Here is a 27,848-nt window from a genome sequence, read left to right as displayed (position 1 = left end):
TGATAAAAGTTGGTGAGTGTCAAAGGGGACATGCCAAATTTCTTCAGCCTCCTGAGGAAGTAGAGGCACTGGTGAGCTTTCTTGGCCATGGCATCTACGTAGTTGGACCAGGACAGGCTATTGGTGATGTACACTCCAAGGAACTTGAAGCTCTCAACCCTCTCGACCTCATCACCATTGATATAGACAGGTACACGTGCACCACCCCTCTACTGAAGTCAATGACCAGCTCTTTTGTTTTGCTGACATTTTGGGAAAGGTTGTTGTCATGACACCATTCCACTAAGCTCTCTATCTCCTTCCTGTACTCCGACTCATTGTTATTTGAGATACGGCCCACTACTGTGGTATCACCTGCAAACTTGTAGATGGAGTTAGAGCAGAATCTGTCCACACAATCATGAGTATATAGGGAGTAGAGTAGAGGGCTGAGGACGCAGCCTTGTTGGGCACTAGTGTTGCGAATAATCATGCTGGAGGTATTGCTGCCTATCCTCACTGTTTGCAGTCTGTTGGTCAGAAAGTCAAAGATCCAGTTGCAGAGGGAGGTGTTGAGTCCCAGGTCTCAGAGTTTGGTGATGAGTTTGCTTGGAATTATAGTATTGAAGGTAGAGCTGTAGTCATTAAACAATAGTCTAACATAGGTGTCTTTACTGTCCAATGCTCCAGAGATGAGTGTAGGGCCAGGGAGATGCCGTCCACTGTAGACCTGTTTCGGTGATAGGTGAATTGCAGTGGGTCAGGGTTTTCTGGGAAGCTGGAGTTAATGCGTGCAATGACCAGCCTCTCAAAGCACTTCATGATGGTGGATGTCAGAGCCTCCGGTCGGTAGTTATTAAGGCACGTTACCTTGTTTTTCTGAGGTACCGGGATGATAGTGGTCTTCTTAAAACAGGTGGGAACCTCAGATTGAAGCAGGGAGAGGTTAAATATGTATGCAAATACCCCCGTCAGCTGATCAGCACAAGATCTGAGCACACGGCTAGGGACACCATCCCGGCCAGATACTTTCCTTGGGTGAACTCTCTGGAAGACTGATCTTACGTCCTCGATGGTGACCATGGGTTCAGTTGCATTGGAGGCTGTCAGGGTGGGTGGTGACAATCCACTTCCCTTCTGTTCAATGCATGCATAGAATGTGTTAAGCTCATCAGGAAGGGATGTGTTGTTGTCGACTATGCTGCCCGACTTCATTTTGTAGCCTGTTATAGCGTGTAAACCCTGCCACAACTGATGGCTGGTCTGGGACTCTTGGTACTGTCTCTTGGCATTCCTGATAGCTTTATGGAGGTCATATCTCGATTTCTTGTAAAGGTCAGGGTCACCTGATTGGAATGCAGCAGTCCTTGACTTCAGTAAGGAGTGGATCTCCTGGTTCATCCATGGTTTGGAAACACTCGTATTGTCCTCTTTGGTACACAGTCCTCAATACACTTGCTGATAAAGACCGTGATGGTGGTGACATATTCACCAAGGCTGGCAGCTGAGTCTTTGAACATGGACCAGTCCACTGACTCAAAGCAGTCGTGTAGAATCTCATCTGTCTCCTCAGACCAGCACTACGTGACTCTCCGTACTGGATCCAATTCTGTCAGTCCCATTTCACCACTCTTTCCCAATGGTGCTCCAAATTGTTTCTCCTCAATTCTGTGGGATCTGGGCATATATTCAAGAGGTGTTAGATGTAAACGATAATTAATTATAATTACCTTGATAAGAAATGAAGGGATATCAGGAAATTAACTGGGAGAGTGGGTCAGGGAACGGCTGATGGAGTTTAACTCAGAGAAGTGCAAAGTAATGCATTTTGGGAAGTTTTGGGAAGTGATTCAAGTCGGGAAGTTGGTGAAGCAGCCAGCATAATCAAAGACCCCACCCACCTGGGTTATTCTCTCCTATCCCCTCTCCCATCGGGCAGAAGATACAGGAGCCAGAGGGCACGTACCACCAGACTTAAGGACAGTTTCTATCCCACTGTGATAAGACTATTGAACAGTTCCCTTATATGATGAGATGGGCTCTTGACCTCACAATCTACCTTGTTATGACCTTACATCTTATTGCCTAACTGCACTGCACTTCCTCTGTAGCTGTGACACTTTACTCTGTATTCTGGTATTGTTTTTACCCTGTACTACCTCAATGCACTGTATAATGAACAGTATGCAAGACAAGTTTTTCACTGTATCTCAGTACAAATGACAATAATATACCAGTACCAATAAACTAGGCTTAGTCACACACAGTGAATGGTAGGGCCCTGGGGAGTATTGCTGAACAGAAAGACATTGCAGTGCAAATACATCCTTCCCTGAAAATGGGAACACATTTAGACAGTGTGGTGAGGAAGGCGCATGGCATGCTTGCCTTCATTGGCCGAGGCACTGAGTACAATGATATAGTTGCATTATATTTGGGATGTCATGTTACAGTTGTACATTCGTTGATTGGGCTGTATTTGGAGTACCATGTACAATTCTGGTTGCCACAGTACAGGAAGGACGTGATTAAACTGGAGAGGGTGCAGGAAAGATTCACAAGGATGTTACCGGGACTGGGGGAGGGCTTGAGATATAAAGAGTGATTGAATAGCCTGGGACTGTTTTCCCTGGCACAAAGGGGTGACCTTATAGAGGTTTATAAAATTATGAGGGGCATGGATAGGGTAGATAATCACGGACTCTTTCCCACTGTAGGGGAGTCTGAAACTAGAGGGCATAGATTTAAAGTGTGCGGGAGAAGGTTTAAGGGGATACATTTTCACACACAGAGTAGTTGGTATCTGGAATGAGCTTCCAGAGGGGGTGCTGGAGGCAGGAGCAGCAACAACACTTAAGAAGGATCTGGACGGGTACTTGATGAGCAGGGCATGGAGGAATATGGAATTAATGCAGGTAAGTGGGATTAGTTTTGATGGACATGGTGGTCAGCAGAGGTGTAGTGGGCTGAAGGGCCTGTTTCTATGCTGCACAACTCTAGAGTCATTTGTTGGAGCAGATTACTGCCATAATCCTGTTGAATGGCAGGGCAGGTTTGAAGGGCTGAATGGTCTTCTCCACTTGTGTTTCAATGTTTCTATTCATGGCAAGGTCAACATTTATTGTCCATCCCTAATTGCCTTGGAGAAGATGGTGTGGAGTTTCTTACAGCTGCTCGATAACACTGTCAATGACACCTTCTGTCACTCCACTGATAACTGAGAGAAGTCTGGAGTGGAAATTAGCCAGGATAGACTTGCCAGCTGGACTGGACACACCTATTGCGATTTTCTGCATTGTTAGGAAGGTGCCAGTGTTCTAACTATTCTGGAACAGCTTTGGTAGTGGCACGGCTATTTCTGTAGTGCAGGTCTTCACGATGACAGCCAGGATGTTGTTGTGTCCTGTAACCTTTGTTGTGTCCATTGGTCTTACCATTTCTTGAAATCATATAGAGTGAATTGAATTGGCTGAAGACTAACATCTGTAATTGTTTGGACTTCAGATCAGGCCATTTGGCACGTCTGACTGAAGGAGCCTTTAGCACTCACGCTAGGTTCCATTCTCCAGGATGGGACATACATGGAGCTTACTCCTCCTGCCAGTATCTACCACCACTTACAGTGGACGTAATCTGTTTACAGAGCTTGGATCTGACTTGTGAGATTGATTTGCTCTCTCTATAGCATGGTCCATGGGACAGTGCTTCCCATATACCTGCTTCCAGATTGTATGGGGAATTTTTTGTAAGAGCATTTGGGCTGAGGGTGACTTTGCCCAATCTGGTACTGAGGTCAATGCTGAGTAGTCTGTTTAGTTTTGTTCATATAATCCTTTTAAGTGACAGACTTGATACCCTTGACTGGGTATGTACTGGTTAACCAGAGGAAGGAGATTTTGGATTGTCTCTGCACAAGATCAGTTGAAACTAGAGTTATGACTTCTTTTGGCAAATACTTGAAACAAAAAAAATTGCAGGGCTCTGGGAAGGAGTAGGGAATTGGAAAATAGAACAACTCTTTCCAAAAGTTGGCAAGGATAATATAGGCCAGATCACCACCTTCTAGAATATGTTTCTCATCTGTGAGTTGGTGTAGTTTGAAGGAAGTGCTGAGTTTTCAGAGCTGCTGTCTTATTGTTATGTGAAATAAAAGCAGGAATAGGCTACTCAGTTCCTCCTTGTCTGTTTCTCCATTCAATAAAATCATGGCTCGTCTTTTACCTCAGTGCCACTTTACTGAACTAATCCCATATCCCTCGATTCCCTCACTACCTAGTAGTCTTCCTTTGTTTTCAATTTACTCAGCAGCTGAGGCTGCACGATGCTGTTGGATAGAGAATTCTAATGACTGGGCAAAGAAATTTCTTTCCATCTCTGTCCTGAATGGCTGACTTCTTCTAAGATAGTGAGCCTTGCTTCCAGACACCCAGCCAATTATACATCTGTTTAGCGAAGCGTTGTAAGAATTTTGTACATTTCAGTAAGATCACCTCTTATCCTTCTAAACTCAAGAAAGTACAGCAACACACAAAGCACTGGAGGAACTGGAGGAGCAGGTCAGGCAGTATCTGTAGAGGGAAATGGCAAACCTCAACGATTTGGGTCGAGACCCTTCATCTGAACTGAAAGAAAGAGGGGTGATAGGCAGTATAAAAAGGTGGTGGGAAGTTGTTCTCTTTCCTCCTGATCCACCTGGTCCCCATCACCCTATCTCTTTCTCCTACCCCACCCCTTCCATCTACCCATCACCCACAAACTACTCGCATCGGTTCCCCTCCCCACCTCCGTCTCTTTATTCCATGCTGCACCTCTCCTATCAGATTCCATCATCTTCAGCCTGATGTCACCTCCACCTATCACTTCTCAGCTTCTGACATCATTCCCACTATCCCCCCTCACCTGGATCCACCTATCACCTGCCAGCTCGTTCCATCCCTTCCCCCCACCTTTTTACACTGGCTACCTCCCCTCTATCTTTCAATCCAGACAAAGGGTCTTGACCCGAAACATCAACTATCAGTTTCCCTCCACAGATGCTGCCTGACCTGCTGAGTTCCTCCAGCAATTTGTGTGTTGCTCCAGATTCCAGTATCCGCAGTTTCTTGTGTCTCAAGAAAGTACAGGCCTGGTCTCTTTGATCTTTCCTCGTATGAGCAACTAGCCATCCCAGGAATCGGATTGGTCAACTTTTGCTGCAAATTCCATATATTCCTTGGAAAGGAAGACTAGACCTGTACACAATGTTTCATGGGTTCTATATAATGGGATGTCTCTACTCTTGTACTCAAATTCTCTTGTAATAAAGGTCTTATTAATTGCTTGGTGAACCTACATATTAACTTTCAGTGATTGGTGTATAGGGACACCCAGGTTCCACACAACACTGACACCTTTCAGTTTCTCATCATTTCAGAAAAAAACTCTGCCTTTCTATTTTTTCCTAACAAAGTGAATAACCTCACATTTTCCCACTATTCTCTATCTGACATGTCCTTATCTATTCACTGAGCCTGTCTGCATCTCCATAAGCCCATTCTGCCAGTTCTGATAGCTTGGCTTGTTACTGATAGTGTTAGAACATAGAACAGTACATTCGGCCCTCAGTGTTGTGATGAACTAATTACACTAGTGATTAAACGCCTAACTAAACTGGTCCCTTCTGCCACACAAAGTCCTTATCCCTCCATTCTCTGCACATTCATGTGCCTATCTAAGAGCCTCTTAAACGCTTCTATCATATTTGCCTCCTCTACCACCCCTAGCAGTGCATTCCAAGTACCCACTGCTCTCTGTGTAAACAAAAAACTTGCCCTACACATCTCCTCTGAACTTAACCTCTCTTGCCTTAAATTCATGCCTTCTGGTATTAGACATTTCGACCCTGAGAGAAAGATACCAGCTATCTATCTATGCCTCTCATAATCTTATAAACTTCTACCAGGTCTCCCCTCAGCCTCTGCCACTCCAGAGAAGACAACCCAAGTTTGTCCAACCCCTCCTTATAGCACAGGCCCTCTAATCCAGGCAGCATCCTGGTGAACCTCTTCTACACCCTCTCCAAAGCCTCCACATCCTTCCTGTAATGGAGAAACCAGAACTGAATGCATTACAAAGTTAGGGAACAAGTGCGAATACTCCCTTCCCTTAACAGACGGATGTTAGATGGTTGCTCATTGCTGGTTGCAGGGCACCAGCTTGCTATGTACAGTTGTGTATGTGTTCATAAGAAGTTCAAAGTCCCTCAATGCATATAGTGTTTCAAGGTATTTGGGGTGTGGAAAGGCTTTTAGTGTAACTGAAATTGGCCAGAGGCCAAGTTCAAAGTTTCAACCACTGGCAACTTTAGATGTGCAGAGTCACCACTGACAATGTAAGGCAGTGAAGTGAGCAAGTGTTAGGGGCGCCCTACATACTCCACTTCACGGTGCAAGCGGTAGCTTTCTCAACAGTTTATGGTCCACCTCAGCTGAGCCGTCCAGCACACGCGTGAGTTCAAGCCCCTCTGAGGACACCTCTTCATTCAGAACAGAAATATGAATGGGGGCAGACTATTTAATGCCTTGAATTTTTTCACTGGTTTGGGAGGTCCAACTCTCAGTCCATCTCTTTATCCCTTGATGCTGTTGTCCAGTCAAAATCCACCAGTCTTGGTCTTGAAATGTCCAGTTGATCACCAGCTTTCTCCCCAGGATCCTGCAAATCATTTCTACTTGGTATAGATCCAGCTGCCTTCGGAAAGTTCCTCTGGAATCTAATTTCACTGCCCTTTCTGATAGTCTGTACAGATCGCAACAACCACTCTGTGTGAACAAATTTCTCCACATTTTCCTGCGTTCTTTTGACATTTATGTCAGTCTTGAAAATTTTAGTTTGGTTTACGTGCACTGTGCCTCTCCCTGTAGATGCAGGGTCAGGATTCTGCAGAGTCTGGAGGGGTGAGGGTCTGCAGAACCACGGAGACAAGGCGATGGGACATTTGGTGATACTTGCAGTGGGATCTCCATAATCCTAAAGTTCTTCATTAAAATCATTAAAATTTTCCATTACAGAAGCAGGCCATTTACCCCATCGTGTTTTTACTGCTCAAAAAAAGAAGTAATCTCATCTCATCTCACTACCCTTCAATGGGTTTGGAGTTCTGCAGGTCAAGACTATTCATGTACAGACCCAAGTACATTCAAATGCAGTGAAGGTTCTGCCTTACCCAACCTCTGAACCAACAACATAAGAAAATAGGAGCAGGAATGGTCCATCCAGCCCCTTGCCTGCCCCACCATTTAATGATAATGGCTGACCTATGCTGGCCTTAACTCCTCTTCTGCGCTAGTTCCCCTTAATCCTTGATTCCCCAATCTTTCAGTAAGTTGAAACCCTGCCCATCTGCAGTAGAAGAACTGTCCACGATTGTATTGGCCCTACCCTGTTGAGGAACAACCTGCCTGAATTGTATGTGATTCCTTTTCCCCAAAACAGGTCTCAATACCTCAAGAATCTGAAGCAATCCTTTCCATACTATCTCTCCAGCCACACATTCATCTGTGCTGTCCTCGAATGTCTGCACTGATTGACACATAGCACTGAGAGGAAATGGCTTTTGAGGTCCTGCTTAATCTATTCTATTAAAATCTATCCGCAGTATGTCATCACATTTTCTTCCTGTGTTGATTGTACCATAACCTCTAACTGCTCACTCTTCCCTTCCAGAATCGTCTGGAGATACTCAATGTACCCTTGAACCTGAGAGACAACATACCATCCATCTGTGAGGCAGTATTGCTTGTCTGCACCCATAGCTATAGAATCTCCAAGAAATATTGCTCCCTTGACCTTTCTCTTGCCTTCCTATGCAACTGAGCCATCCTTGGTGCAATGGCCTTGGCTCTGGCTGCACTCCTGAGGTGAACTCTCTCCCTGTCTGAAGACTGGTTAGAGCACAGGATGTCCTCGGGGGTTTCCTGATCTAGTGATGTGTCTGGCAGTGACACCATCCCTCTATGCCTGCCCTGTCTTGAGCTGCAGGGTGACCCCCACTTGAATCGTACTGTCCACAAACACTCAGCCTTGTGGATGGATTGCAGTGATAGCAGTTGTTGCTCAAGTTCAGAGACTTTTTCCCAGGGTGAAAATGGCTAACACGAGGGGACATAATTTTAAGGTGATTGGAGGAAGGTATAAGGTGGATGTCAGGGGTAAGTTTTTTTACACAGAGAGTGGTGGGTGTGTGGAACACACTGCTGGCAGAGGTTGTGGGGGCAGATTTAGGGACATTTACAAGACTCTCAGGTAGACACATGAATGATAGAAAAATGGAGGGCTATGTGGGAGGGAAGGATTAGAGCAGGATAAAATGTCGGCACAATGTTGTGGGCCAAAGGGCCTGACCTGTGCTGTAATGTTCAATGTTGTAAGCTCCAAAATCCAGGGCTGGACTCTTCTAGCTGATAACACTTCCTCTACCTATGGTGGCCCAGGGTGTAGAAAGCAACCTGGAGATGGCACAGGGCTGACACTCTATGGGTCTGAGTTCCTGCCCTATATGTTTGTTTTAAATGGAATAATCAAAGTAGGTCCTCTTTCCCCACTTTAGCTAATTCCCCCACTTACCAACATTGGAAATTTGTGCTCTGAGCCGTCTTGAACTCAGACTTTCTGCGTGGCTCTGCACTGTGTCCAACTGTGGTTCTCACTGCCTGCTTGTCCAGAAGCACAGTCACACAAGGGTCTGACACAAGGGAACCCTCGGCTCCCTGATTGAAACCCTGTCTAGCAAAGCTCAACATCAACTTACAGGAAGAAAGAGCAAAATCAGCAGCAACTACCGGCCTCGTCATTGTGGTTTCCTTTAGTTGGTTCATTCACTGTCTGGAGGCTGGCATAGAATGGTGCAGCACAGTACGGGTCCTTTGGCCCACCGTGTTGTGCCAACCTATATGAACACCTCCTCCATGATCCCTCCTGCACGGCCCATAACCGTATTTTTCTTACTTCCATGTGACCTTCCTTTTAAAGGTCCCTCTTGTATCTATGTCCACACCCGGCAGTGCGTTCCAGACACCCACCACTCTCTGTGTAAAGAACCACCTCTGACATCTCTTTGAACATTCCTCCTCTGACCTTAAACGGATGTCCTCTGGTATTGGCCATTGCTGCCCAGGGGAAAAGGCTGTCCACTTTATCTATGCCCCTCATAATCTTATACACCTCTATCAAGTCGCCTCTCGTACTGGGTCGTCCAAAGAGAAAAGCCCAAGCTCGCTCAACCTTTCCTCATAAGACATGTTCTCTGATCCAGGCAGCATCCTGGTAAATCTCCTCTGCACCCTCTCTAAAGCTTCCACATCCTTCCTATAATGAGGTGACCAGAACTGAACACAATACTCCAAGAGTGGTCTGACCAGAGTTTTATAGAGCTGCAACATTACCTAGTGACTCTTGAACTCAGTCCCCCAACTGATGAAGGCCAGCACACCATACGCCTTCATAGCCACCCTATCAACTTGCATGACAACTTTGAGGGATGTATGGACTTGGACCCCAAGATCCCTCTGTTCCTGCACACTGCTCAAAATCCTGCCATTAACCTTGTACTCCCCCTTCATGTTTGTTCTTTCAAAGTGTATCACTTCACACTTTTCCAGGTTGAACTCCATCTGCCACTTCTCCACCCAACTCTGCATCCTGTCTATATCCCATTGTAACCTATGACAACCTTCTACACAATGCACAACCGCTCCAACCTTCATGTTATCTGCAAACTTACTAACCCATCCCTCCACTTCCTCATCCAAGTCATTTATAAAAACCACAAAGAGTAGGGGTCCCAGAACAGATCTCTGAAGAACACCACTGGTCACCGACCTCCACGCAGAATACACTCCCATCTACTACCACCCAATTCAGAATCTACACAGCCAAGTCTCCATGGATCCCATGCCTTATAGCTTTCTGGATGAGCCTACCATGGGGAACCTTTTCAAACACTTTAGTAAAGTCCATATACATCACATCCACCACTCTACCTTCATCTATTTGTTTTGTCACCTTAGCCTTCATTGGTTTGTTTTGGCATCCTTAGGAACAACTTGCTTTGTGTGCTGGAACCTGGTCCAGTGACTTTCCCATCAGGGCTGTGAACAGAAAGTGGAGACAGAGCAATAGTTACAAGATCATTTAAAACTGAGGTGTGTCAGAAGTTTATAAAAAGTTTATAAAATCACGAGAGACATAGAGTAGACAGCTAGTATCTTTTTCCCAGGGTCGAAATGTCTAATACCAGAGAGCATGCATTTAAGGTGAGAGGGGGCGAGTTCAAAGGAGATGTGTGCGGCAAGTTTCTTTTTACACAGAGGGTGGTGAGTGCCTGGACTGCCCTGCTAGAGGTGGTAGTGGAGGCAGATACGATATAGGCTTTTAAGAGGCTCTTGATAGGCGCATGAATGTGCAGAGAATGTAAGGATATGGACCATGTGCAGGCAGAAGGGATTAGGTGTCATTAGCCTAATTAGTTCAGCACAACATTATGGGCCAAAGGGCCTGTTCCTGTGCTGTACTCTTCTATGGTGGGTATGAATTGTGGAATTCATGGCCCCAGAAGGTGAGCGAGGCTAAATTGTTAGAAATATTTCAGGTGGATGTAACTAAATGTTTGGAAGATTGGGGAATTGAGGGTTATGGGCAGGTGGCACAGAAGAGGAGTTGTGGCCAGCATAGATCAGCCATGAAACATTGAATGGCAGGGCAGGCTTGAGGGGTTGGGTGCATTATTCCTGTTCCTGTTTTCTTGCATTCATGTGGATGGTCTTCCCTGCCTGCTTCTATCCCCATGCTTGCCCCTGCACATGAACAGACAGAGAATAGAGGGATACGGAACTTTGGCATCATGGTTGGCACAGACATGGTGGGCTGAAGGGCCTGTTCCTGTGCTGTACTGTTCTATGTATTCTATACAATAGGATGGGTTCTATGCCATTGTGATGAAAGGGGATGTACATGACTGGTGGTGGTGGTATGGGATTATGTTGTTATTGCAATGGTGCACAGGTGATGCAGGTTATGATTATTTAGGATAGTGTTAAGAGTGCCGTTTGAGGGGCTACTTTGTCCTGCACAGCACTGAGCTTCTTGATTGGTGGTGGCGTGGAACATGTGTGTAGTAATGTAGTGCTGCACACTTTCAGCCTTATGAGTATTTTCCATCATGCTCCTGACTTGTGCCTTGTAGATAGTGGAAAGGCTTTTGGTTGTCAGGCGATGAGCCACTCACTGCAAGATACCCAGCCTCTGACTTGCTCTAGTGGCCATAGTATTTAAGTGGCTGATCCAGCTGAGTTTCTGGTTAATAGTGACCCTCAAAATGTTAATGGAGGCACAAGAGATTGCAGATGTTGAAATCTGGAGCAAAAAACAAGCTGCTGGAGGAACTCAGAAGGTCAGGCATCATCTATAGAGGGAAATGGACAGGTGAAGGGTCTTGACCTGAAACATCAACTATCCGTTTCCCTCTACAGATGCTACCTGACCTGCTGAGTTCCTCCAGCAGTTTTTTGCTCAAAATGGTAATGGTGGGAGACCTAATGATGGTAATTCCATCGGAGATTAAGGGTACATTATCAGACTCTCTCTTGTTGGAGGTGGTCATTTGGGACTCTTGTGGCATGAATGTAACTTGCCACTTACCAGCCCATGCCTAAATATTGTCTCTGACATGCTGCATTTGCTGAGGAGTTGTGAATGGAATTGAATACTGTGCATACATCAGCAAACCTCCCATCTTCTCGAAACATAGACATAGAAACACAGAAGATCCTGATTGGCAGGATTCATGAACATTTGGAGGGGTATAATATGATTAGAAATAGTCAGCATGGCTTTGTCAAGGGCAGGTCCTGCCTAATGAGCCTGATTGAATTTCTTGAGGATATGACTAAACACATCGATGAAGGAAGAGTAGTAGATGTAGTGTATATGGATTTCAGCAAGGCATTTGATGAGGTACCCCATGCAAGGCTTATTGAGAAAGTAAGGAGGCGTGGGATCCAAGGGGACATTGCTTTGTGGATCCGGAACTGGCTTGCCCACAGAAGGCAAAGAGTGGTTCCTGATGGGTCATATTGTGCATGGAGGTCAGTGACCAGTGGTGTACCTCAGGGATCTGTTCTGGGACCCTTACTCTTTGTGATTTTTATAAATGACCTGGATGAGGAAGTGGAGGGATGGTTTATTAAGTTTGCTGATGACACGAAGGTTGGAGGTGTTGTGGATAGTGTGGAGGGCAGTCAGAGGTTACAGAGGGACATAGATAGAATGCAAAACTGGGTTGAGAAGTGGCAGATGGAGTTCAACCCAGATAAGTGTGAAGTGGTTCATTTTGGTAGGTCAAACATGATGGCAGAATATAGTATTAATGGTAGGACTCTTGGCAGTGTGGAAGATCAGAGGGATCTTGGGGTCCGAGTCCATAGGACGCTCAAAGCATCTGCACAGGTTGACTGTAGTTAAGAAGGCATATGGTGTATTGTCCTTCATCAATTGTGGAATTGAATTTATGAGCCGAGAGGTAATGTTGCAGCTATATAGGACCCTGGTCAGACCCCACTTGGAGTACTGTGCTCAGTTCTGGTCGCCTCACTACAGGAAGGATGTTGAAGCCATAGAAAGGGTGCAGAGGAGATTTACAAAGATGCTGCCTGGAATGCAGAGCCTGCCTTATGAAAGCAGGTAGAGGGAACTCAGCCTTTTCTCCTTGGAGTGACGGAGGATGAGGGGGGACCTGATAGAGATGTATAAGATGATGAGAGGTATTGATCGTGTGGACAGTCAGAGGCTTTTTCCCAGGGCTGAAATGGTTGCCACAAGAGGACACAGGTTTAAGGTGCTAGGGAGTAGGTACAGAGGAGATGTCAGGGGCAAGTTTTTTTTACTCAGAAAGTGGTGAGTGCATGGAATGGGCTGCCGGCAACGGTGGTGGAGGCAGATACGATAAGGTCATTTAAGAGACTTTTGGATAGGTACATGGAGCTTAGAAAAACAGAGGGCTATGGGTAAGCCTAGTAATTTCTAAGGTAGGGACATGTTCGGCACAACTTTGTGGGCCGAAGGGCCTGTGTTGTGCTGTAGGTTTTCTATGTTTCTGTGTTAAAGTAGGAGAGGATTCGGCCATTTGGCCCTTAGAGCCTATTCTAGCATTTAACATGGTCATGGCTGGTCATCCAAATACAGTACCCTGTTCCAGCTTTCTCCCTCGATCCTTCTAGCCCTAAGACCGATATCTAACTCCTTCTAGAATATATTTAATGATTTGGCTGTGCAAGAAAATTCCATGGGTTCAGTACTTTCTGGGAGAAGAAATTCTTCCTAACCTCAGTGTTAAATGGCTTACCTCTTATCCTTAGACTGACGTGTGGTCCTGAACTCCCCAGGCATTGGCAATGTCCTTTCTGCATCTAATTTGTCCAGTCCTGTAATATGATTAAAGTGATCGTTCTTTTCTTGTTCCTTACTTCTACCCAGATACCCTGTCAGAACATAGAACAGCACAGTACAGCACAGTATGGGCCCTTCAGCCCACCATGTTGTGCCGACCTGTATAAACACCTACGCCCTGATCAAACTAACCCTTCCCTCCTACACAGCCCATAACCCTCCATTTTACTTACTTCCATGTGCCTATCTAACAGTCTTTTAAATGTCCCTACTGTATCAGCCTCTACCACCACCCCCGGCAGTGCATTCCACTCTCTGTGTAAAAAAACCTACCTCTGACATCTCCCCTGAACTTTCCTCCTCTGACCTTAAACTGATGTCCTCTGGTATTGGCCATTTGTGCCCTGGGGAAAAGGTGCCGGCTGTTCACTCTATCTATGCCCCTCATAATCTTATACACCTCTATCAAGTCACTTCTCATCCTGCGTCGCTTCAAAAAGAAAAGCTCTAGCTCGCTTAACCTTTCCTCATAAGGTATGTTCTCTAATCCAGGCAGCATCCTGGTAAACCTCCTCTGCACCCTCTCTAAAGCTTGCACATCCTTCTTATAATGAGGTGACCAGAACTGAACACAATGCTCTAAGTTTGGTCTAACCAGGGTTTTGTAGAGCTGCAACATTACCTCGCGTCTTTTGAACTCTATCCCCCGACTAATGAAGCCCAGCACACCATATGCCTTCTTAACCACCCTATCAACTTGTGTGGCAACTTTGAGGGATCTGTGGACTTGGACTCCAAAATTCCTCTGTTCTTCCACACTGCTGTATGGCCAACATCTCCAGGATGTCCTCTGTGAATACTGCCATAATGCTCTCCTTGGTCAGCAATGCCACATCCCTTATCCTTTTGTACCCTACCCTGTAATGCCTGGACAAACAGTCTTGTCCTTCCCTCAACCACGTTTCCATGATGGCAACAATCTCATGTGCGTTTGGCTTACAATGTCTGCACCGAATATGATGCCAAATTAAACATTCTCTTCTGCCTGAACATGATCCATATCCCACCATTCCCTGCATATTCATGTACCTGTCTAATAGTCTCTTAACGTCACTATCGTATCTACTTCCACCACTACCCCTGGCAGCCCATTCCAGGCACCGACCACTCTCTGTGTAAAGAGACTTGCACATCTCCTTTAAACCTTTCCTCTCTCACCTTAAACATATTTCCTCTGACTCTATCTATGAGTCTCATAACTTTATAAACTTCTATCTGGTCTCCTAATACCCTCTAATCCAGGCAACAGCCTGGTAAACATCTTCTGTACCCTTTCCAAAGCCTCCACATCCTTCCTGTAATGGGGTGATCAGAACTGCACACAATACTCCAAGTGCGGTCTAACCAAAGTTTTACACAGCTGCAACATGACTACTCTTATATTCAATGCCCTCAACCAAGGAGGGCAAGCATTCCATACACCTTTACTACCCTATCTACTTGCATGGCTACTTTCAGGGAGCTATGGATTTGGACGCCAAGATCCCTCTGTACAATATTGCTGTAAGGTTCCTGCCATTAACTGTACACTTTCCTCTTAAATTTGATCTCCCAAAGTTCAACACCTCACACTTGCTCGAATTAAATGCCATCTCCCATTTCTCCACCCATATCTGTAACTGATCTATATTCTGCTGAATCCTTTAACAACCTCTTTCACTGTCTATAACTCCACCAATCTTAGTGTTTTCTACAAACATACTAATCCATTCATCCATGTTTTTATCCAAGTCATTTAGATATATCACTAACAGAGAGGCCCCAGCTCTAATCTCTGCAAAACACCACTGGTCATGGTCAATAAGACCCATCAACCACTACCCTCTGTCTTCTATGGCAAGCCAATTTTGAATCCAAATGGTCAAGTCACTATGCATCCCATGCAGCCTAATCTTCTGCATGACCCAAGCAAGAAGGACGTTGTCAAACACCTCACTAAAATCCAGCTAGACAACGTCTACAGCTTCATCGATCACCTTCGTCACCTCCTCAAAAAACTCAATTAAATTGGTGAGACATGATCTGCCATGCGTAAAGCCACGCTGACTGTCCCTAATTAGGCCCTGTTTTTATAAATGCGAGTAAATCCTGTCCCTAAGAATCCTCTCCATTAGCTTCCCCACCACTGATGTGAGGCTTCCTGGCCTATACTCTCCTGGATTAACCCTATTTCTCTTCTTGAACAAAGGAACAACTTTGACTACTCTCCAGTCCTCCAGGACATCGCCTGTTGCTAATGAGGATACAAAGATCTTGGCCCCAGCAATCCCCTCTCTTGCCTCTTTCAATAACCTGGGATATATCCTATCAGGCCCTGGGGACTTATTCACCTTGATGGTCTTCAAAGGACCCAGCACCACCTCCTTCTTGATCTCAATATGCCCTAGCATATTAGCATGCCCCACACTAATCTCAGTATCCTACATGCCCTTCTCCTTGGTGACGCAAAGTACTCATTTAGTACTTCGTCCACGTACTCTGACTCCAAGAACAACTAGTTTGTGTCGGTCTTCATGGTAGAGGACACGTCTAACATGCCAAAGAGAGATGTTATGGATGCGATGGGAGGTGAGGACCTCGCTACAATCGCTGTCACTAAAGAGGTAGTGATGAACAAACTAGTGGACCCAAAGGTAGACGAGTCCCTTGGTCCTGATGGGATGCATCCCAGGGTACTGAAAGAAATGGCGGAAGTTATTGTACAGACGTTTGTCATAATTTACCAAAATTCTCTGGACAGGTCCCGGCAGACTGGAAGAAAGTGAATGTCACGCCACTGTTTAAAAAAGGATGTAGGCAAAAGGCAGGTAACTATAGGCCAGTTAGCTTAACGTCTGTAATCGGGAAAATGCTTGAAGCTATCATTAAGGAAGAAATAGTGAGACACCTGGATAGAAGTGGTTCCATCAGGCAGACACAGCATGAATTCAGGAAGGGCAGGTCCTGTTTGACAAACTTACTGGTATTCTTTGAGGATATAATGAGCGCAGTGGATAGAGGGGAACAGGTGGATGTTGTATACTTGGATTTCCAGAAGGCGTTCGATAAGGTGCTGCATAAAAGACATCCATAAGATAAAGATGCATGGAGTTGGATGTAATGTATTAGCATGGATAGAGGACTGGTTGACCAATAGAAAGCAGAGAGTTGGGATAAATGGGTGTTTCTCTGGTTGGCAATCAGTGGTGAGTGGGCAAGGGTCTGGCAGATGGAGTACAACATTGGTAAATACGAGGTCATCCACTTTGGAAGGAAAACTAGAGGATCAGATTATTATTTAAATGGTGAAAGATTGCAGCATGTTGTTGTGTAGAGGGATTTAGGAGTGCTTGTACATGAATCACAAAAGGTTGGTTTGCAGGTGCAACAGGTTATCAGGAAGGCAGATAGAATGTTGGCCTTCATTGCTAGAGGGACTGAATTTAAGAGCAGGGAGGTTATGCTGTAACTGTACAGGGAACTGGTCAGGCTGCACCTGGAGTATGGCGTGCAGTTCTGGTCTCCTTACTTGAGGAAGGAAATACTGGCTTTGGAGGCGGTGCAGAGGAGGTTCACCAGGTTGATTCCAGAGATGAGGGGGTTAGCCTGTGAGGAGAGATTGGGACTATACTCATTGGAATTCAGAAGAATGAGAGGGGATCTTATAGAAACATATAAAATTATGAAAGGGATAGATAAGATAGAAGCAGGAAAGTTGTTTCCACTGGTAGGTGAGACTAGAACTAGGGGACATAGCCTCAAGAATCTGGGTAATAGATTTAGGACAGAGATGAGGAGGATCTGCTTTTCCCAGATAGTAGTGAATATATGGAATTCTCTGTCCAGGGAAGCAGTAGAGGCTACCTCATTAAATATATTTAAGACACAGATAGATTTTGGCATAGTAGGGGAACTAAGGGTTATGGGGAAAAGGTAGGTAGGTGGAACTGAGTCCACGGCCAGATCAGCCATGATCTTATTGAATGGTGGAGTAGGCTTGACGGGCCGGATGGCCTCCTCCTGCTCCTATTTCTTACGTTCTTATGTTTTAAGCATAAATTCCCGCCTTTATCCTTGAGTGGTCCTACCCTCTCCCTAGTTATCCTCTATGTTTTTAATGTATGTATAAAATGCCTTGGGATTCACTTTAATCCTACTTGCCAAGGACATTTCATGCCCCCTTTTGGTCTTCCTAATCCCCCGATTGAGCTCTTTCCTGCTATTTTTATATTCCTCAAGGGCCCTGTCTGATTTTACCTTCCTAAACCTTACATTTGCTTCTTTTTACTTTTTGACTAAACTCATAACCTCTCTCAACATCCATGGCTTCCTTCTTCCTTACTGGAACATACGGTCCTGAGATTGGATTAGCTGGTCTTTAAACAACTCCCACATATTAGCTATAGACTTGCCCAATAATAGCTGCTCCCAATTAACTCCCCCTAGCTCCTGTCTAATAATGTCATGATTTGCCCACAAGGTCCAGACTTATAACTATCTTAGAACTTAAGGAGTTGTGATCACTGTTCCCAAAATGCTCTCCCATTAAAAGGCCAGTCACCAGACCAGGCTCATTTCCCAAAACAAGGTCCAGTTTGGTCCCTCCTCTAGTTGGGCTTTCCACCTATTGTTGCAAGAAACCCTCTTGAATGCACTGAAGAAATCCTGCCCCATTTAAGCCTCTTGCACTGATACTGGGGAAGTTATAGCCACCCACTACAACAACCCTGTTGCTTTCCAAAATATGTTTACATATCTGCTCCTCTATCTCCCGGTGGCTATCGGGAGGCCGATAATAAAACCCCATCAGAGTGATTGCACCTTTCAATGTGATGTCAGGGGTAAGTTATTTTACACAGAGAGTGGTGGGTGTGTGGAACATACTGCCTGCAGAGGTTGTGGGGGCAGATATGTTAGGGACATTTAAGAGACTCTTAGACACATGAATGATAGAAAAATAGGGGGCTATGTTGGAGGGAAGGGTTAGATAGATCTTAGAGCAGGATAAAATGTTGGCACAACGTTGTGGGCCGAAGGGCCTGTCCTGTGCTGTAGTGTTCTATGTTCTATGTTCAATAAGACTTGACTTCACAATCTACCTTGTTATGCCCTTGCACCATATTGTCTACCTGCACTGCACTTTCTCTGTAGCTGTGACACTTTACTCTGTACTCTGTTGTTGTTTTACCCTGTACTAGCTCAATACGCTGTATAATGAATTGATCTGTATGGACGGTATGTAAGACAAGTTTTTCACTGTACCTCGGTACAAGTGACAATAATAAACCAATTCTAATTCTTTCACATAATACTATGTAGTGTAGGTTTCTTCGTGAAATTGCACAGGACAGATATTACTGTGTGTTATGTTGTGGGAAGCTGGTAAAGGAGATGAGGCCTGGGGCAGAGCAGCTGTGATCATGTTGAATGGTGGGCTAAGCTTGAGGGGCTGAGTGGCCTATTTCTGCTTCTATTTTCATGTTATGCCTTATGTAGTAGGGGTCATGCTATGAGACATATTTTAGTGCGTGATAGTTACTGTAATGATACAGGACTTGTATTTTGTTGTTTTACAATGACTAGTGCATTATTGTATGTGATGGTATGGGACATATATATGATGCATGTGTACTGTGTGTGATGCCATTGGATGTGTGTAACTGTGTGCAGTAATGGAGACATGCTATACAATGATATGTGTTGTGTCTCACATTGTATAATAATAGAGGGTACTTTACTGCGTGTGATGTTATGGATGTGTGTTGCTTTGTATGATTTGCAAAGTACAGTACTTGATGTTATGAGATGTGTGTTACTATGTGAAGTAACACGGGATGTACATCATTGTGTGTAGTGGCATGGGATGTGCAATCATGGAATGTGCTGTAATAGTACAGACATGGGTTGTTGTCTGATAATGTACAGGGTGGTATGGCGTGCATTAGTGTGGAAATATTACTTTGTGGGATGGTTTTGTTGCAGTGTTTGAATATTGTCACTGATTCTAGCTCAATGTGGTTGTTAATGCAGTGGGGAATTGCGATTCTGTTACAAGAGCAGAGTCAAAATCATTCCTTTTGCTGCCTCTACTTTCACTTTAAAGATTGCTGTTAGTTTGAACTGCATAATTTATGGGGAGGGGCAGAGGCTGCACTGTGGCACAATTACTTGTTTCCCATTTTTGAAGAGAATTTGTGGCTGTAATTTTTGTGCTGTATTTGTTGTAATTTTCCATATTTGGAATTGTTGAGCTGTTGCTGGGATCGGAGGGAAGGGGAGGGATGTAGGAGGGAGGATTTGGTGGTGTTTCCAGTAGGTTCCTGCCAGTAGCTGTGGAGTGTGCAGCCCTGGGGGCCTGAGGATTGGAGGACAGGCTGCTGCTCGCTACTCTCGGCCCTGTCTCACTGTAAGTGTAACAACTCTTTGGATTTGGGTTCAGTAGAAGAAGAGGAAACCTGAAAAGTATAATTCTTGAAGAGGGCAGGGAAGGCAGGTTTGTACAGGAACTGAGAGAGCGAGAGAACAAGGACAGGGCCAGAAATGGCTGGTCTGCTCACTGAACTGGGTGGAGCCCCTGAGATTATGACAGTATTCTGTGTTCTTTAACAGTATAGTTGTTAACCCCTTGAGGACAATGTCACTGCTGCAGTATGTAAACACATGGAGCGCTAAATGCCCTTCTGTGTAATCTTGCATTGCGTCAGTAAAGTCTGTCTGTCGTGTAAATCTGATTGTGCTGCATCTGCATTGTGTTATGCAGGACTTTTACATGTCTGTGATGTTGGTTTGTCTGTGCCTGTCTGCATTATGTTTACCTGACTGCATAGTGCGTGCCTATCTGGTGCTACCCTGGCATCCAGACTTATGATCAGTGTGCATGAGGGAGAGGTAGTGAGGAGCCAAACACTGGTCAAAGCTTTGATATGTCTGGAAACAGTGAGAAGATGAGGTTTTGTAATGTGAGTCTGCTGCTGTGGTGAGTCGCCTTTAGTGATCTACTGACTGGCATTTTCCACCAGACCTGTACTTGATCCACAGACTGAAGCAGTGATGCTGTGCATAAATCAAAGCAAATGGACAATGTAATGTTAAGCAGTGGTGATTGGTAACTTCATTCCAGTCAGCCCCACTGCCACATCTGGATGCTCGGTGTGTGATCTCAGTGACATTTATCTCTGCTGATAGTCACTATAATGGACAAATTGCACTCGTGCTGTGGCTGCTCCTCACTGTGCCTGTGCCAAGCGCTTGGTCATTGTGTCTGTGCCAAGTGCTCTCTCATAGTGAGTGTATTGAACTAGCCCTTGCCTTAACTGTTACACTTGTGCGTACCTCCTGATTGTGCCCACACTTTTGTTAGACTTAATATACAGATAAGTACTAAAAGACTAATCAAAGGGTTAGGCCAATTAGGGGGAAAAAAGATGTTGTAACAGAGGCAAAATGGGAAGCTAATATCCCAAGTTTGTTTTTGCATCTGTATTCAGTTGCAAAGAGTATTTTGCCATGGTGACAGCCAAAGAGGAGACAATTACATTGTTGGGAAGGATATAAATAGGACAAGAAAAGAAGAGGTAACTTCTTTACTCAGAGGGTAGTGAGTACCTGGAATGAGTTGCCAGAGCAGTAGCACAATTGCAACATTTAAGAGACATTTGGATAGGTATATGGAGGGGAGGGACTTGGAGGGTTATGGGCCGACTGCGGGCAACTGGGACTAGCGGTTAGCATGGACTAGTTGGGCCGAAGGGCCTGTTTCCAACTGTATTACTTTACGATTTGAAGTAATTGAAAAGTTGTCAGTGTTGGAAGTAGAAGAATCATCTGATCTGGATAGGATGTAAAGCAAAGTACTGCAGATGCAGGAACTCTGAAATCAAAACAGGAAATGCTGAAATTACTCAGGTCAGTCAGCATCTGTGGAGGGAGAAACAGATCTTTCATTAAAATCAGGAAAAGTTGGCAGGTACATTAACAACATTTAAAAGGTACTTGGACAGGTACATGGATAGGAAAGATTTAGTGGGATATGGGCCAAATGTGGGCAAATGGGACTAGCTTAGATGGGCATCTTGGTTGGCTTAGGCCAGTTGGGCCGAAGGGCCTGTTTCCGTGCTATGTGACTTTGTGTGGCTGACACCAGAGGGCAGGAGGATTGCAAGTGTTGCACCTTGTTCAAAAACAGAGGGTGAAGGCTGGCAGCTGTAGGTCAGTCAGACCATGATGGTGTAGAAACTGCTGGAAATGATAATTTGAGATAGGATTTACATTTGAAAAGAGCTGGCAAATCAGAAAATTTACGCACATGCTAAAAGCCCAATTGTTTCAAGAATTATCATAGAATCATGGAATTGTTAAGGCCATTTAGATCATGAAATGTGCGCTAGCTCCCTTGTAGAGCAATCCCATCGGTTTCGTAACTCACTCTTTCCCCATAGCCCTATAAATCTTTCTCTCTTGGGTGCCTATTCATTTCCCTTTCGAAGGCCTTGTTTAATTCTGTTCCCTGTAAGCTTAAAAGCAATGCGTTCCAAATCGTAAATACGGTCTATCTAAAGTAAAAACTCACATCCTATTTGCATCTTTTGCCAATCACCTTAAATCTCTGCCCCTGGTCCTTGAACGTTCTACCTAATGGGAACAGCTTCCCTTGATCTACCTGTCTAAATCAGTCGTGATCTTGTACACTTCCGTCAAATTTTCTTTCAGCCTTCATTGCTTGAAGGATATCATCCCTAGCTTTGACAGTCTAACCTTGGAGCTGAAATTCCTCATCCCTAGAACCATTCCAATAGATCTTTCTGCACCCACTTTAGGACCTTGATGTCCCTGGTGAAGTGTGGTACTCCAGCTGTGACCTGTCCAGTCTTTTGTATAGATTGAATAGAACTTCCCTGTCTCTGTACAACTTGCATCTTATTGTGAATCCCAGGATCCCATATGCTTTACTAACCACTCTCTCCAACATGACCTGTCACTTTTAAGGATTTACCTACTATTCCTGCACACAGGATAATTTGAGATGGCTGCTGGGACTGACATAGCTTCATAAACAGAAGTATAGGAAACAAGAGCAAGGAGGTGACACAAGTCCATAGCTCACTGACAGTGGTGACACAGTTGAATAGGGTAGTGAAGGAGGCATTTGGTATAGAACCATAGAACAATATAGCACAATACAGGCCCTTCAGCCCACCATGTTGTGCTGACCTTCAAACCACGCCTAAGACCATCTAACCCCTTACTCCCACATATCCCTCTATTTTAAATTCCTCCATGTGCTTATCTAACAATCTCTTGAACTTGACCAACGTATCAGCCTCCACCACCACCCCAGGCAGCACATTCCATGCACCAACCACTCTCTGGGTGAAAAACTTCCCTCTGACATCTCCCTTGAACTTCCCACCCATTACCTTAAAGCCATGCCCTCTTGTATTGAGCATTGGTGCCCTGGGAAAGAGGCACTGGCTGTCCATTCTACCTATTCCTCTTAATATTTTGTATACTCTATCCATTCCTCTTAATATTTTGTATGCTTGCCTTCATTGGCCAAGGCGCTGAGTATAACAGTTGGGACATCATGCTGCAGTTGTGTAAAGCATTGGTTAGACTGGTCTTGGAGTATTGTGTTCTGTTCTGGTTACCACACTGCAAGAAGGATGTGGGAGCAATAGAGAGAGTGCAGAAGAGATTCACCAGGATGTTGCCTGGAATGGAGAGCTGTAGATATAAGGAGAGATTGGATAGCTGGGTTTATTCTCACTGGAACGTAGGGGGCTGAGGGCAACTGTATGGAGGTTTATAATATTAAGAGGAGCATAGATAGAATACATAGTCAGATTCTCTTTCCCAGGGCAGGGAGTCCAGAACCAAAGGGCACAGGTTTCAGGTGAAAGGGGAGAAATTTAAAGGAGATCTGAGTGGTAAGGTTTTCACACAGAGTAATCTGGAATAAGGTTCCAGAGGAGGTGGTAGAGGCAGATACAACTACAACGTTTAAAAGGCATTTGGATAGGAACTTAGATAGGAAAGGTGTGGAGGGATGGGGGCCTAATGCAGGCAAATGGGATTAGTGTATAGAGGCATCATGATCAGCATGGACACTGTGGGCTGAACACTCATGTTTCTGTGCTGTATGATTCTCTGAATCTATGAGCCTATGAATCACTGGTTGGGACTGCAACTAGAGTATCAAGTCCAATTCCAGATAGGAGTCTGGGAAGGATGTCACAGCATTTGAAAGAATGTGGAAAGGATTCAGTGGAATGATCCCAGGGGTGAAGACTTCAAATACACAGAAGGAAAGAGACTGCAAATGTTCACCTTCAAGCAGAAAGTCTTACAAGGTGAATCAATAGACGTAAGATGATTGGCAAAAAATCGAGGTGATTTGAGTATTTTTTTTACACAGTAGTTGTGATCTAGAATGAGCTTCCTGAGACGGTGTTAGAAGCAGGTTTGGGCACAGTGGACCACCGGACTAGAGACGAACAGTCTGGACCATTGATCCAGAGACACGAGTTTCAATAATCCATAGTAGCTGGGGAAACTAAATTTGTATAATCAAATACAATCTGGAATTCAATAAAAAAGCTAATCTCAGTAATGTTAATTATGAAACTACTAGATAAGAACCAATCTGGTTCACTAATGTCCTTCAGAGAAGAGCATTGTCATCCTTACCTGGACTGGCCGGTGTATAACTCCTGACCCACTAATGTGGTTGGCTCGCAGTTGCATCGTTAGTTTGGGGGGTAATTAGGAATAGAATTTCTGGCAATGTTCACATCCTGTGAATTATCAAATAAAAGTTCAATAGGTGCCTTCAAAATGGAACTAGATAAATACTTGAAGAGGAGAAATACGGGGGAGTGGGCTCCTGGAGATACAAGAGACTGCAGATCCTGGAATCTGGAGCAACACACAAGATGCTGGAGAAACTCAATGGGTCAGGCAGCATCTGTGGAGGGAAATGGACAGTGAATGTTTCGGGTTGAGACCCTTCACCTGGACTGAAAGATAGAGGGGAGATAGCTGGTATACAGAGGTGAGGGGAAGGGGTGGGACAAAAGCCAGCAAGCAATAGATAAGTGCAGGTGAGGAGGGGTGATAGGCAGATGGAGGAGGGGAGAGTGGAGATAGCGACAGAGGCTGGGAAGTGAGAGGTGAAGGCGACAGAGGGCTGTAGATGATGGAATCCAATAGGAGAGGAAGGTGGAGCATGGAACCAAGTAATGGAGGTGGGGAGGGCAGATGGGAGCAATCGGGGAGGGGACTCAGTAGAAGGAAGTGAGTAGGTGATGGGCAAATGGAGTGGGTGGAGGAGGGGAAAGGAATGGTGATGGGGTTGGGGTGGGTGTAAGAGGAAATGGGTAGATCAGGAGGAGAGGGAAAGGGACAGAGGGGGAGCAATTTACCAGAAGTTGTGGAATTTAATGTTCATGCCATTGTATGGCAGACTACCCAGGGGGATTATGAAGGGCTTTTCTTCTAGTTTGCGTTGAGCCTCAACCTGGTAGGAGAGGATCCGAGGACAGACGTGTGTGTAGGAATGGAGAGGGAAAATGGCTGGGAACTGGGAGTTTCAGAAGGCTATGGCGGACAGAGCACAGGTGCTCAGCGAAGTGGTCGCCTACATTGTTCTGTGACGCAGTCAGCACCGCCTACAACCTTCTGCCTCAGATGAGCATGGCACTATAAGAGCCACTGTAGATGCCTTATCCATAGCTGTAAATATTTGGGACCTTGCTGAATTCTATCATTGATTTAGTATGTGATTGTACAGTGGAGAGAGATGACTTGGCCCAATGTGCCAACTCATTGCAACTGGTCCCCGTACGCAGATTTTGCCTAGAGCCTTGCAAGTATTTCCTCTGTGTGTATATTCGATTGCATGTTAAGCAAGAAATGGAGATGGGTTGTTGAAAATTGTTTGTCAGTGTTGTAGATGTGGAATTTCAAAAGGCATTTAATTAGAAACCTCATGGAAATATGGAGACACAAGAGACTGCAGATGCTGGAATCTGGAGCAACAAACAATATGCTGAAGGAACTCAGTGGGTCGAGCAGCATCTGTGGGAGGAAAGAAATTGTTGATGCAGGGTTTTGACCCGAAACGTCGACAATTTCTTTCCTCCCACAGATGCTGCATGACCCACTGAGTTCCTCCAGCATATTATATGTTGCTTCTCATAGAAATACATTTGGGAAATGTATTTCTATGGTAGCTTGTATATAACTGATGTAGGGATTAGAGAATGAGTAGTGCGAGACATGTGTTTTCTTTTTTTTAATTTTTTTTTTCTTATGCAGCCATTGCTGGACGTGGGGTGGGAGGTGCAGGAGGAGACATGTGTTTTCTGTGCTGGAGATATGCCATGGGTTCTCCTCGGATTTGATATTAGGACCATTAGTATTCTTGTTATGTATAAAGGACACAGAATTTTTGTTTATTGATCTACAGGATAAGGATGTCACTGGCAATGCCAGCATTCACTGCCACTTATTGGGTACAGAGAGTACTATTTAATTGTCTGTGGTTGACACAAAACTTGTCAGCACAATAAATAGTGTGTTTAATGGTATGAGAATTCAAGGGGATAGGGACTGACCCGTGGCAGCTTCCATTTAATGCAGGTGTGAAGTGGCAGTGCAATCTAAGTTGTCCAGTTTTGAGGCCCGGAGTGCATTATTGAGAAATACTTGAAGAGGGCAGGGCAGGTTGACAAGGTTGTTAAGATAGTGTTTGGAATATTTATCTGTATAAATAGGGGCAGTGATTACAGAAACAAAGAAGGTAGGCAAAATGGTTTGATCTGATCTAGAGTTGTATCACCATTTCTGGATGGCACGTATGTATGAATTAGTAACAGGAGGAAGCCCCTCAGACCCTGAAGCTCTTCCCCATTTAACAGGACCATTATAACCTCAACTTCGCAACTCCTTCAACTTACGGTAACCTTTCACCCCTCCCTCATCAGGAATCTGCCTACTGCCTTAAAGACGTTCAGTCATCGTTCATCACACTTTGATGAAGGGAGTGTAAAAATGAGCAACACTTTAACAGTGATCCCTAGTTCTAGGTTCTCTCCATGTTCACCCCTTCAAGAACCCTCAGCAACTTGTGTATCTCAGTCAAGTTCCCCTCACTCTTCTAAACTCCATGGATATAAGCTAACCCTGCCCAACCTTTCTTCACAAGACAACCAGTCCTAATACAGGGTCTCGACCCATAACATCGACCATCCCATAGCCTCCACAGATGCTGATTGACCTGTTGAGTTCTTCCAGCAGTTTGTTTTGCGCTGATTTGTGGTATTAGTAAATGAAAATAAGAAAAGAACTGCAGATGCTGGAAATATGAAATAAAATAGAAAATGCTGGAAACATTCAGCAGGTCAGGCAGCATTTGTGGGAGGAAACACAGTTCATATTTCAGGTTGAAGACCCTTCAGCAGAATTGGGAAAGAGAGAAAACAGTTATTTTGAGTTGCAGAGAGGGCAGGTAGGTATGGATAGGACAAAGGGAATATCTCTGTAAGGGTGGTACCAGGGTTGCTGTAAACCTTCTCTGAACTGTTTCCAGTGTATTAACATGTGTCCTTAAATAAGGAGACCAATACTACCCTGGATGTGGTCTGGTCTGACCAATGCCTTATATAATACACATTATGGAAGGATGCCAATATTTTAAAGAGATTTCTCAAAATAATCTCAGAGATTAGGAATTTCAGGTATCTAGAGGGATTAGAGAGTCCAGGATTGTGGCCCTTGATGCGGAGAATTAATAGGAGGCTAGAGCAATCTTAAAATGTGAGATTTGATAGGCACGTAAGGAGAGTGTTTTCATTGTCAATGGGGCAATGAGCAGAGTTTGTAATGCACAAGGTAATCAGAACAGAAGTGAAAAGAAATTTCTTCATAACACAGAGTGTTAAGATCTGGAACTCTCTACATGAAAGCATATTCAATCAGATTTCATAGGAACTTTTAGTAGGCAGTTGTTCATATATTTGAGGACTGATCAGTGGGTTTATGGGGAAAATACTGGAGTGTGGGTTTAATTGGATCAATATTTGAAAGAATCAGCACACATACAGCTGATGAAAAGCCCTCCGTCTGTGCCCTAAGATACTGTGAAAGTTCTACCAAATGTGCTTCCTCTGCCCTTCCAGGAGCACATTCCAGATCACAGCGTCTCGCCTCATCAATTACCACTTATGGTAACATTCCACATTCCAGGAACTCTTTTGAGAAACTTTTTTTCTAATCTTGCTCTCTGCTATTTGATCATTCCTGACTACAAAATTTCCATTTTTGTCCCTTAATGGGAACTCGCTGAATAACATGCTTGCCAGTATTTTATGATCTCACTTTTGTTTGTATTTCTGTTTTGTTTAAATCGG

The 27,848-nt window shown here is 44.6% G+C and overlaps 1 protein-coding gene across 4 annotated transcripts in view; it reads left to right on the top strand.

Annotated features, from left to right (window-relative positions):
* The window catches only part of lpp (LIM domain containing preferred translocation partner in lipoma), a 307,384-nt gene that overhangs the window by 2,623 nt on the left and 276,913 nt on the right, over positions 1 to 27,848 (top strand). The window contains exon 1 of one of the 4 annotated variants that reach the window (XM_052017879.1): positions 2,758 to 2,894. The exons of 2 other annotated variants lie outside the window; for them this stretch is intronic. In XM_052017879.1, coding sequence (XP_051873839.1) covers positions 2,870 to 2,894 — 25 coding nt within the window. In that variant the 5' untranslated portion in view covers positions 2,758 to 2,869. Of the gene's footprint in view, positions 1 to 2,757; positions 2,895 to 19,745; positions 19,847 to 27,848 lie in introns of those variants that run through there. One more of the 4 variants, XM_052017880.1, reaches the window with a different exon arrangement.

This window comes from Pristis pectinata, chromosome 6, assembly GCF_009764475.1.
Source record: "Pristis pectinata isolate sPriPec2 chromosome 6, sPriPec2.1.pri, whole genome shotgun sequence".
NCBI lineage: Eukaryota > Metazoa > Chordata > Chondrichthyes > Rhinopristiformes > Pristidae > Pristis > Pristis pectinata.
The sequence above is the reverse complement of the archived record's forward strand: the minus strand, read 5'-3'. Positions and strand labels throughout refer to the sequence as shown.